This window comes from Malurus melanocephalus, unplaced genomic scaffold (assembly GCF_030028575.1).
Source record: "Malurus melanocephalus ecotype Western Australia unplaced genomic scaffold, MMel_1.1 scaffold_270, whole genome shotgun sequence".
Lineage (NCBI taxonomy): Eukaryota > Metazoa > Chordata > Aves > Passeriformes > Maluridae > Malurus > Malurus melanocephalus.
In genome coordinates this window covers 167,667-180,131 of record NW_026623502.1, presented here as the reverse complement: position 1 = coordinate 180,131, position 12,465 = coordinate 167,667, and the positions used below count along the sequence as shown (strand labels likewise).

General features: G+C 33.9%; 1 protein-coding gene across 8 annotated transcripts in view; it reads right to left on the bottom strand.

Moving 5' to 3' along the window:
• Positions 1-72: 72 nt before the first annotated feature.
• CEP135 (centrosomal protein 135) overlaps positions 73-12,465 on the bottom strand; it is a 35,988-nt gene continuing 23,595 nt past the window's right edge. For 3 of the 8 annotated variants that reach the window (XM_057376102.1, XM_057376100.1, XM_057376104.1), the window contains 7 exons: positions 12,069-12,179; positions 10,173-10,358; positions 9,058-9,267; positions 7,915-8,117; positions 4,254-4,358; positions 3,736-3,882; positions 74-2,012 (listed from right to left, as the gene is read on the bottom strand). In XM_057376102.1, the coding sequence (XP_057232085.1) occupies positions 1,991-2,012; positions 3,736-3,882; positions 4,254-4,358; positions 7,915-8,117; positions 9,058-9,267; positions 10,173-10,358; positions 12,069-12,179 (984 nt within the window). In that variant the 3' untranslated portion in view covers positions 74-1,990. The other 5 variants (XM_057376103.1, XM_057376105.1, XM_057376106.1 and 2 more) reach the window with 5 other exon arrangements.

The window sequence follows — 12,465 nt, the reverse complement described above, 5'->3', positions numbered from 1 at the left end:
AAAAAAAAAAAAACCAACTGATTCCAAGAATTTCTCAAAAACACATTATGGTGCTTAATTGAGCAATTCAGGTTTTAATAATCTGAAAACACCTGTCRTTTTATTATCTCTAGATTCCTCTGCTTCTGACAATAGACTTTCAGTGTTTAGTAGAAAAACAGCCCCAATGATTATTGCTTCTCCTTTTTATTTCTCTAAAGCTGTTTCCCCCGCCCCCCACTGCAGATAACAAAAGACAGACAACTTGAATATATGGAGTTTTATCATAATTTCATTTCTGCTACACTCCCTCTACAACTCACCCCAGCTGAGGACCACGCCCCAACAGCTGAAGGTGCTTTTGATCTTCTGGAAGGTGAGAACAGCACAGAAGCTTCTTGGAGCAGAATCCAGGAGAGCCACATTAACACCTTAACTCACAAAAAGCTTGTTTCATACATACAGCATATGCAGTAGACCACAGATTTAAATTTTCATAAATTTGTGCTTGTTTTCTACTTCATGAATTGAAATACTTGATTTTAAAGCGAAGTTGTATAAAAACTACTTTTGTTTTACTCCAGTTGCTTATAAAAATGCATATAAAATAATAGTAACAAAAAGGCAAGAAGTACCCTAGTAATACTCTAATACTAGAAATCTGCACAGGCTTTTGTCACCAAAATGATAACAATTTTATTATAACACCTGTGTTCAATCAGATGCTAATTCTTCATAATTGATATATTAATACAGGAATTACTGTTAATTGAAGGGTTATAGGTTTAACTGTAATGTCAAAATATGCATTTTTTCAATAAGATGAAATACACTTTTTTCAATAAAGTAAACACTTGCTTTAAAAAGAAATCCAATTGATAAGGCTTTATTTACAGAATAGGATATTTAAAAGTCACTACTGAAGACATCAAGAGCAGAACATGCATTTTCTCCTTCTTACTAAATCACCCTGAATAATTAACACCAATTATCATCAGTGGAAACTACTGACTTAATTACAAACAGTATTCATAGGTAAGTAACAGTTAAGAGACAACAACTTCCTCATTCCTGTAACTGGCAAATGAAAGATCTAGAAAATAAAATGTGTAGGATGCACCCACCATGAATACACAGTTCCTTCCATGGCTCAGAAACCTAAAGTGATACAAATATTTTCAGGTATTTCTGAATGCCCTCTCCAACAGCTTGAGCTTAACTGTGTGAATGATTCCAGATATTGCTCTGAACTTTTWAAACCAAAATTTTAAAAATATCTCCAGATACGATTCAAAAGCTTGAACATAAAATAATTTAGAATTTTATAATAGTTGAAGTATTTCAATATATCTTTAAAATATTTTCACTTTTTATTTAATATGGGGATATTTAAAATGCCACATCACACAAAGGTTTTTAAAAAGATTATTTAGTTGACAAAAGCAGTAATAAAGAATAACTGATATATATTTTGTATTAAGAAAAGGTACAGTAAATAAAATGTATTCACAAAATCATCAATACTTTCATATACCATAAAGAATAATCTGTAAACACTTGTTAGAAGCACAAACATAGGAAATCATCATGAATATAAAACATACACTGGCTCAGCATTTTTAAGACAATTGGGGATGTTATTCTATGTTAGCTCACATTAAGATGAATAAACTTCTACAATGATATGAGATCAGCAAACACATAAAATAGTGAAATGACAAGAGATTGTCAAATCAAGTACTCATTTCCTTCTTATAATTATTATGTTTCCAAAATAGTAACAAAACTTAGCAAGGCTTGATATAAAACCTGTCACACAGTCAGCAAAAAGCCAGCCACTCCTGCCAGCTGGGAAAGCAAAATTTTGCAAATTTGATTATTCATCCATTCTCAGAGGTTTCAAAGGTAATCACTGATTTGAAGAAAACAGAGGTAGAATACAAGACAGCATTCATAATTTAAAAAAACAAGTCCTTGTTACAAGGTAATGTTTCAGTTACTCAAGTACTGCTTATTCCTTGAAGGTCACATTTCTGTGGAGAAAGAAAAGATGTCAAAATAAAGTTAACTTTTATATTTTACTATTAATATTTGGATAACAAGTAACTGTAATTAGCTTTAGCCTCCTTACATGCTCTTCTGTTATTCCAAAATATCAACTATTAGCATATTACCTAAAACTCTACACCATTAACCCATTGCTAAAATGATTTACAAAAGTAAAAGTGAGATGAGGAGGAAAAGAAAATTTCTTTGAGAAGATTAAATTGGATTAGGGAGAGACAATTGTAACACTATAAAACAGTAATTACAGAGTAGACWTTTTATACTCTGGTAAACTCCCAAGAAGGAATAAACAAGCAGATGAAAGAAGGTAACAGTACTGCTGAGATTACTACTACATACAGCCTTTGGTATGTTTAAGAGACAAGATACCCATAACAACTGCATGTGAATTCAGTTGTTAAAACCCACCTTATTTAAAAATACATACTTCATGAAAATGGGCTATTTTCTGGAAAGATAYGGTACAGAATTGTCATTGAAGTATACAAATATTAGATAAAAATAGTGCACTATATAGCATCCTTTAAGCGTAGCAACTGGACTTTTTATTGCTCTCAGGATGCACTAAGCAAGGAAGACTAAAGGCAATTCTCCACTGATGATACTCATTCTCAGAAATATATTATCAGTTATCTCAGACAAAATGTTGTTTTGCAACATAACTGAGTATGCCTAAGGGCTCACCAGTAAAACAAAAGGCCCAACTGCTGTTTCATCCCTACTGTCAATACCTCATTTGCTACAGTTTCCACTTTTTGCTTTGCCCAAAAACTTATAGAAGAGAAAAATTGCTGACAATGTGGGTTCATGCCATGCTGATCTCAGTTCTTGAGAAACCTGTGTTTTTGTTAACAAAAATAAGCTTAGAATAAGCATGTGTATTTACTAACAAAAATAAACTTTAAAATCTATTTAGTTARATTCATGAGCTGTTATAGCACACATATTTCCTACAACAATCACTCTTTATCTCTCCCTGTCCTTCCCCTCTTCACTGCAATTTATTATGCAATGTAAGACAGGAAGGATATAAAGTCAATAAACAGGCCTGTAAATCTTCTAAAACAACAATGATCTCTAAAAGAACAAAAATGTCAGTGAAAATGAACAGGTAAGAGGCTGATTCTGATTTCTTTGTTATGGACTATAGCGATCGCCATCTTAGACATTCAGAGATATCAAGCACTAACAATGAAAAATGTATTAAATAATTTTATGCACTTGTTTTGGAGACAGTTTCATCTAATGTGCAGGGTTCAAATACATTTTAGTTGGACCCTTCTGTGAAGTACCTTTCCTTCATTGCTTTACTTGGGAGAATTTCATAGCATTCCTCTTAACAAGAACTGTTCATTGTTTGGAGATAACTATTAACAGCAACAAACTGGCAAAATATATTTGGATATAATTAATGGTAGTAATAAGCAGGCAACATATATTTCAAAGTTGTCAGGTGGTGCAAGACCATTAACAAAAAGAGGACTGAGAATCCATTATGTTATATGGTCTTTGGAGAGCACTTTGCATTTATTGGTTGCAATCAATATTTTATAGTAGGAGACACAGCAAAAGCAGAACTTAGAAACATCTAAGTGTGTAACCATTTCATATAATCACAAAGATGTTACTTAGATACAGTTTAAACCTAATTCTTAATTAGGAATGACCTGCTAAAATCAAATCACTTACTTCTCAGCTGCTGCTTGATCAGTTGTTCTAGCACCGCTGCGCTCTGGGGAATGCGAGGGAGACCTTAATGTGGAGCTGAGGGGAGGTGAAGCCCGTAAAGAGGATGTGGAGAGGCCGTGGCGCCGCATCTCCTGAATTGCTCGCTCTCTGCAACAAACAGCAACTCGGTTACAGAACAYTTTGGTACTGCAGGATGTTCAAGGAACAAAATAGAACTTTGCAAAAAGTCTCCTTTTCTTGTAAAGTCACTCAATTCTACTGCTGTTTCCATGAGAAGGGATTTTTTTTTATTTTTAGAGGCAGTAGTAAACTCACAAAACTTATGAGGAAATTCAGAAGCTGTATAAAATATTTTCTTTTTTAATTAGGCTTTTTTCAATATAAAAATATTCGATTTTGCATGATAGAGGAACGGTTTTCCATAGAAGTTCCTCAACATTGAAAAAAGCAACAGTTTTAAAAGTGAGAAAGAAGAAACAAGGAAGGAGAGTCAACTCACTGAAAAAACAGCATCTCACCGTTCAAATCGCTCAGTTGTCAGTTTTCTTTTTAAAACATCACACTCAGTCTGCAGCTGGGCAACTTTACTCCGAAGTATGGAAACCTCTCTATTATTGCTGCTTCTAAAAAAAAATCATGAGAAGCAACAAAGTTTTCTTGAACACAGATTGGMGGTTAGAGAAGTCAGAGCAAGATAAAACAAAACCAGAGCTGAACCTGCTGTTTCACAGACTAAATCAAATACAAATTAGAGGCAGCAAGAACCAAATGAATGCAAGAGAATGTTTTTGGAAGAACCTAAGCTGAGAATGAAGTGAGAAGCTGGCAAGCCTCTCACTACATCCTGACTACATCATGTTCTTTTTCAAAGCTGAACACAAACACATTTTATAAAAACAGACAAAACCATTAAAACATTTGTTTATTGATTTATTGTCCTCTGTTGCAATTTGAGATGGTCTTTATAAGAAAAAAGAAGAAAAAATGAGTAATTATCCACAAAAACATACAAACATAACAGATATGGCTTCAGTAAAAATTTTATCAAGTAGGCTGGAACTATCTGGCTAGCCATACACATAACTGAATCTAAGTTAAAACTGGATTAAAGCTAATACCAGACCAGCAAAACCCAGAGTCTGAAAGCTTGTTAACGACACCCTTGGTGTTTGGGCCAAACTGATTCAATCGTAAGAATCAAAATTAAAAGGAGCCTTGAAATTTTTAAAAAACGTAATTTATATACTTCTTAGTAATTCATCAGTTTGGCCAACTCAATGCTTAGTTGCAAAATACCATTAATTACATTATAAAGAAAGAAAAAGAAATCGTTGCATGCAAAATAAGTTGTCTAAATGAGAATCTAGACAGATTTGTTATTCCATACAGTCTTTAAAGCCAGCATGAGGCGGAGTGCTCAAAAGTCACATCTGGAGAAGCAAAGTTGTACTAGTTTATTGCTAAAGCACTGGATTGGAATTCTGAAAAATGAGTTCCACTCCCAGGTCAGTCACAGACTTCCTGTCTGGCACCCGCTGGTCTTTGACTCCAGAAAGATGAAAACTACTCAAGGGATTTGTTCCAAATAGAACTGCAGAATATTTTTTCCCATGTTCCCTATTCATCAGTAAAATTCCTAGAATGKTATCTTGATCCAGTATGTTGAGAACAGATGCAGAAGACAAGAGATCTTGATGATATCTTATAAGTCCTTCAAAGACATGCATACGCTTTCAGGTTGGAGGTAAGGATTCAGGCACCAATATCATTATTGTAAAATAAGGAAAGAAAGCAAACAGTTTGTGAGTTCTGAGGTTATTCCATGTCAATGACAGTTAAACAAAATTAAGAGCATTAGGTAAATAATCCAAAAGTTTAGAAATATTTTGATTTGAAATCCTTTATGCACAGCAATCATCATTTAAATTTACATGATGATACACTATTTTCACAAGACATCTGTCTCTTTCACAGTAGATACACATAGCTCTCAACAAGTAGTTTAGCTATTYCATATTCTCTGATTATTTAATTTTCTAATCACTCTAAGACTCAAGATCTCATTTACTGTACTATCACCCGAAGTAGCACAACTGCTTACTCCTTAGAGAACTCATAATTACAGCACTGGAGAACTTCACAAGCTAAACTTGATTCTGAGAATACTTCTAAAATCACAGGTTGTAGCAGTGCCATTTTCTTAATAAAGTGGAAGGAGAGGCACTATAAGCTAAAACTTTAAATAATATTCAAAAATATTGGCTCATAATTTTTGACAGCTAGAACTGAAATTCTGCCAAGCCAAATAAATTTGTGTATTTTGCAAGACCCAAACATAATTGTTACATAGTTCAGTCACAGTTGTGAGCATTTAAAGTTCCTGTTCTTTGGACTGCAACTACCACAAACCAAATAGTAGAAAATAAGGTATATACAACTAGTTCTCACACCTGAACACTTGCCTAGTATCATGAAGAACCTTGGCTATAAATAGTGGAAAACAATTCAGTAGAACAGCCACTCTTCCTCCAAGAGAACATTTTCCTTCTTCCTGCAATATTCCACCCTATTAACACTGCAAGTATTGACACTTGCGAATACACAAACAAGCCCTAAAATGTGTGCAAAAGAAAAATATTTAAAAAATTACTAAGTACTTAGTTAAACAGAGTTTTAGAACGTTTTTACACGAAGTAACTAAATTCAATTTAAATTAAAAATTCCCTCTTTCCTCTTTTTTTTGTGTGGGTTTTTTGTTGCTTTTTTTTGTTTGTTTTTTGTTTTTGGTTTTTTATTGTTGTTCTGGTTTGGTTTTTTTTTTGTTTGCTTGTTTTTGGAGTTTTGTTGGTTTGTGTTTTTTCTAACTTTCACATTGAACTTCATAATCAGGACATTCCATTAGCTTATGTTCATTGCATGGAATTCACATTTTTTCCCCCAAGTAAATATCAGCAATACTAAAACATAAAGCAATTAGGTGCACAATAAATAATGTCATCATCTCCAGATTCACTGAGATCACTGCCCCTTGGGCTGGACCATCATAAGCCACAAGTTGTAGCCTCTACATAAATCAACTGAAAGCATTTTTCTTGTACATCTGTGTCACCAAGATGCAGACACTTTTACCTGTTTAAGTGGGCTATATTCTATATCTTATAAGGAGTATTACCTGTTCAATTAACTTCCATATGTTTCCTTTCTCTCCCTATGTCAGTGTTTACTAAATGGCTATATCTCTTTGTCTGAAATTACTCTRACTTTACTCTTCATCACCATCTACATTCAGCTGCTACTTACTACTCCTTCTTGCTATTTAATGCAGAGCTACCACTGGTCCCTGCCAGTGWATCCTTAGGAGAATTATCACATCACAATACTTGGCAGGTTTCATTTAACAGCTTGACTTGATGATCTTAACTGTCTTTTTCAACCCAAATAATTCTAAGATGACACATCATGAAAACTTCAGATTTCCTGCTCCATAACATGAAGAAAAATTTTTAAATCTCCCAGTCATCTTGTACATRAATTTCACATGCACAAAATACCTCCCTCTCTTAACTCTGTTAGTCCAAACAGATTAGTCTGTCTTATACAAGTGTTGCTAAAAGTTATCTCTTCTTTAGTCAGATCCACAGCATGAAAAGCTGCTGGCCACATTTAGTGTAGGTGTCAGGTTTAGTTCTGTTTGTATTTCAAAGGAATAAGTGATACAGGACATTTCTCTTAATAGTTAATATCAACAGCAGCAAGAGTACTTTTGCTTTTTTTAAAGCTCTATAACTTCACTATTATGTAAGCGTTCTTTAATCAAAGCAAGGACAACAGGCATCTTCAGCAGTTAAGCAATTGACATTTACCATGAATTTAATATACTTGGGGTTTTTTGGTGACCAGTAAACACATGTTAAAATGTTATTTACAGGATGTTTCCTTTGTCCTGTTTAAGTTTATTGCTTGCACTAAACTGATGTCCACAAAAGCGCTGCTTAATGAAAGCAATGTGAAAGACCTGTAAAGAAACTTTAAGTAAACGATTCCATGAAAGGCCAAAAGCCATTGCTGCAAAAATCTGCTCAGCCATAGTGAACAACCAGACTTTACGAATAACTATTGTCACATAGAAATAATAATTTATAAAACACGTAACACACACATACACTCGTTAAAACTTACAGTTTGCTCTCAGCCAATGTTAGCTTGTCTTTCAGTAACTGAATTTCGGTATCTTTCTCTTTGGACGTTAATTGATTCTGAAATTCTTTGTCTCTACTAGTAGCCAATAATGTTTCAAGATTCTGAACAGTAAGTCTCTCACTGGATAGCTGCTTTTTCAGCAACTCTACTTCTGATTTTATATCTTCTAATTCTCCTAGAACCTAAGGCACAAATTTTATAYGTCATTAATACATAGTTTACAAACACAGAGTCTTCTTTTATGAAGAGCTGTTATAAAAACCGAAATGACTGGAAATTTCACAAAAAATAATAGGAAACTGAACTTGCAAAGCAATRTCAAGCCTACAATTATTTTAAACTATACTTAATTTAAAATTATTCAAGCTGTACATCTATCAAATGTTTCACTGGGAGGTGAATTACTGAGTGCTGGAAATGTTTAGGTAAGTACCTGGAACACAAATTGGCTTTTAACAGTAGAATTTTAGAAAAGTACAAAAATATTATTTGCTATACTTCTTCATTCTATTTGATTGGGTTAGCTCACAATTAGCCTCTTGGCTTTTGCTGAAAATGTAGGAATAGTTGTTTTCCTCTTCAGTTCTGTGAATATGAACAAATTTYACTGTTCTCAAGGTCTTGAATATTATAGTTCCAGAAAGCCTGACCAAGTAACTAAATAAAGACAAATACAGCTGCAAAGAAAAAGGTTTGGAAAATATGAATATTTAGAACTGTTTAAACGATTTCAAAATATTCAATTCATTTCAGTTGTATCTAAATTACAATTTAATTGAAAAGAAGCCATTAGGGTAAGGTCTTTAATATCTAAATAAGAAGTGCACTATTTGCTTTTTATAAAGTTTGAGTAAATTAAAAACCAAAAAGAAATCTGTCTGTGGTACACCTAAAACTACACCCGTAACATTTTGCATTGATGAGTCAAAAAACCTCCCTCTTTTTGTACTCCCTCTGTATCTGTAACCCACAGATACAGATCTATATATTGTAAAATTTATAATTTATATAAAAATGTAAAACTAGTGACGTAAATCAACTTACCTTGCTCTCAGAAGCCTTTTATCCAAAGCAAAGGAAGTTTCATTGTTATACCAAGTTAAATTTGCGTTTGCTGCTTACCCTTTCATAATCGATGCTTTTAGATGTCAGCTGCCGAGATAGAAGTTCTTTGCTAGCCTCAAGTTTCACACAGAGTTCCCTCACAGAAGTCAGGTCTGCCAACACAGAAGCCTTATCCTGATTTTCACGTTTAAGATCCTCTTCCAATCTGGACATATTTTTCGTAATGGAGGAGATCTGAGATTCATATACTTGATGTGCAACAATATGCTAAACAAAACCAAATGTGGATACACCTTCAGTGTCAAAAGTTTTGTTTCCAGTTGAATAACTTGTGTTTTCTTAATATTTTATTTTCTCTTCAAAATTAACTTTCCCTATAAAATTAATGCAATATTCCTCCCCGCTCCCTAAAACACAGCTAAGGGCAACTAATAAAAAACCATCTCTGCAATTTTTAATTACCATCTTGAAGAATTACACAAGTACTATAAAAGAGTGGAACAAGGCTGTATTTCAGCCTCAGAGAATGAAAAAGTTTAAACCCCAAACATACAATCTGTTTTTTATGCAGCTTACAATATAGTCTGTAACTCTTTCTGGCTAATTAAAAGTATGAGACAAAATGTAGTCAACCCACAACAATTATGYTCTAGGACTTTTTGATCTCTATGAAGCTATTGCTTCTAAAACATAAACCTCATTGTGTTCTATGATATTGGTCGAGGATTCAGTAGTATGAAATCCTGATTCTGAATTTGAATGTCTACCAGATTTTTACCCTGACTCCAGCCACCAATTCTTCAAATACTTAATTCAAAGCTTCAAAGAAATGTACAACTAACCTTGCAAAATATTCATAAAGCTATATGCAAACATTCTGAAGCAACTAAACACAAGCTTCTTACAACGTCACTAGCAATGAAACCCAACAGAGCAGATCTAAAACTCTGAAAATATGTGCCATGATTCTAATTTTGGGCAAGCAGGGGAGAAGAAAAACACATCTAAACAAAATCACTTATTCTTTCAAAAACTCAAGTGTTAATATTTGAAACATTCACATATAGAAACTATTTTCCATTAAGGTGTTAAAAATCATGCATTGAGTTTATTCAAAAGTACTTGAATGTATCCCACTTTCCTGGATGGAATTTCATTGCACGAATTTTTACCCCTTGAATCTCTTTCTCCAGAAATTCCACTCTCTCTCGAAGATGTCTCCGATCTGTATCTACTGAAAGGAGTTCAAGTCGTATTGAGCTGCTTTCTCCTTCAGCTTGATGTGCCTTCATTTCCCAGTCTTCAGCTTCTGTATGAAGCATTCGGAACTTCTCTAATAATTCTTTATTTTCTTTTTCCTAATGAAACAATAAATCACTCTGCAATGATCAACATATCCTTGAGTTGTTTGATTTTATTTCATGCCTATTGCTTAGAGAAACTCTCCTTTTTTCCGCCCCCAGAAAGTAGAATTCCCTTCATTTTCTTAATCCCACTATCTGGCAACTACTAAAGGGCATCATCCCTTTCCCAAGTCCAAAAAGGAAATAAATACAGTGATGACATTCAGTTTTATTAGAATGGAAGTACTTAATTTATAAGTTGTTAATGAGTTTTAAGGCTCCCAGGAGAGGGGTTATTTTGGATCTCTCTGCATTGTTAAGGGTTATGTTACTGAGATACACTGAGTGCTGTCSTTTCCAAGAAATTCCAGCAGGAGTCCATTTTCAGCTCTTTTAGTAACCATGCTCTTACAAATATTTGTATTACAGCAGTGCCTGAAACATTGGTAATCTCTTTGAGCATATACACCTAAGCAGTCTGCCACAGAAGAACAGAACCGCAAGCTTTAGTACTCACCATTCGTGCAGTTACAGAACAAATGTTGCTTGCGAATTTAGTTTGACCAAGTGCATATTATAAGCCAGTGTTATATTTCTCTTATTTACCTCCATTCCCTTCTCTCATGCTCACATAAAGTGCAGTGGGATATGCACGTTGGTAGTATAAATCAGATTTATCTCATGAGAAAGGCTACTGGTTTTGAAATTCCTTCTATGTATTCTGCAGAACTTGAAAGGTGCAGATAGGATCAGGTAGAGCATCAGGAAATAGRAACTTGTGATTAAGCAAGTGGACACTGTGCAGAAAAGAAAATACTTGCCTCCACAGGCATTATCCAGATAGTAGAAAAATCCCTGAAATCAAGCAGTCATAATTGGTTGCAGTCTGTGTATTCTACAGCTTTCTGGTACCTGACTTCAATAACTCAATTTTCATTTCCCAAAGATGTAGTAGCCATATCTGTAGCTCAACTACTTTGGACATATGATATAACATAAAATTCTTAAAAAGTAAACYTCAAGTGTTTTAAACTGATAGTTCTAAGCTAACATAGTGCTGACCTTTTTCTTCATGCTTCAGTTTCTACTTGCAAAAAGTGGTTGAATTCACATGTATTCATTTAGACATGCATGCTGAGGTCAGATCAAAACTCATTCTTCCCAATTCAAAATCATACAATAAATTTGTCAGTTCATGTTGTCTTGACACAAATCCCATTTGTTTTAAATGAATGTAAGTTTTAATTTACATATAGCACACTTTCAAATCCAAATATCAGGATAAAGAACATTTAACCAGAACACTGTTTTAACCGTACTATTTTTATGCAGAACTACAGATAAAATTTTCTCTTTTCCAAAAGGGTAAAATTTTTAAAATCATTGTATAAGCTGCTTGCTGCCTACAATCATGAAACTGTACTAGTTATTTTACTGGTTACCTGGTCAAAACTCAAAAAGCAAAATAACATTCAAGCATGACATRTTTGTCATTCTCCAGTATTATGGCCAACTGAAACACTATCAATTGTGATATGCTAGAATTAATCAGTGCTTCAGATCTAATAAGGTGTTATGTAAATCCCCCACTAGCAGCTTGAAATACTGCAGAGAAAAGAAGGAAAAATAAAAGAAGGAAATGGGGCAGGCAGGAGAAGACAACCGAAACCATGCAATTTTGTTTTATCAAATGCAGTAATGCCTGCCTACAGGTTATATTTTTACCTTTGAAGCTATCAAATTCTCAAATCTGGAAACTTCAGTTATATAATTATGAACCCTGGTTTTCATTTCTTCTTTTTCACGTATTGCATCTTCAAGCTCGGTACTGATAGCCTAAGAGGGTGCATAAAGCCAAAATTGTGCATTGCAGTAAATCAATCACTATATAGTACTCTATCAGATTAAATCAAAGTAATTGCATGTGCCCTAGATTTTTTTTCTCTTCTACTTACAAAGCTACTTGGAGTTTGTAGGGTTCARAAATATTCCCTATTAACTTAGATACACCACAGAGTTTTCAGGCAAGAATACTTACAAAAACCAATGACTATCACACCAGTTCATAAAATATGCAGCTTCCCCCTGACATACCCTACTGATCTCTGGAAAATTCAACACA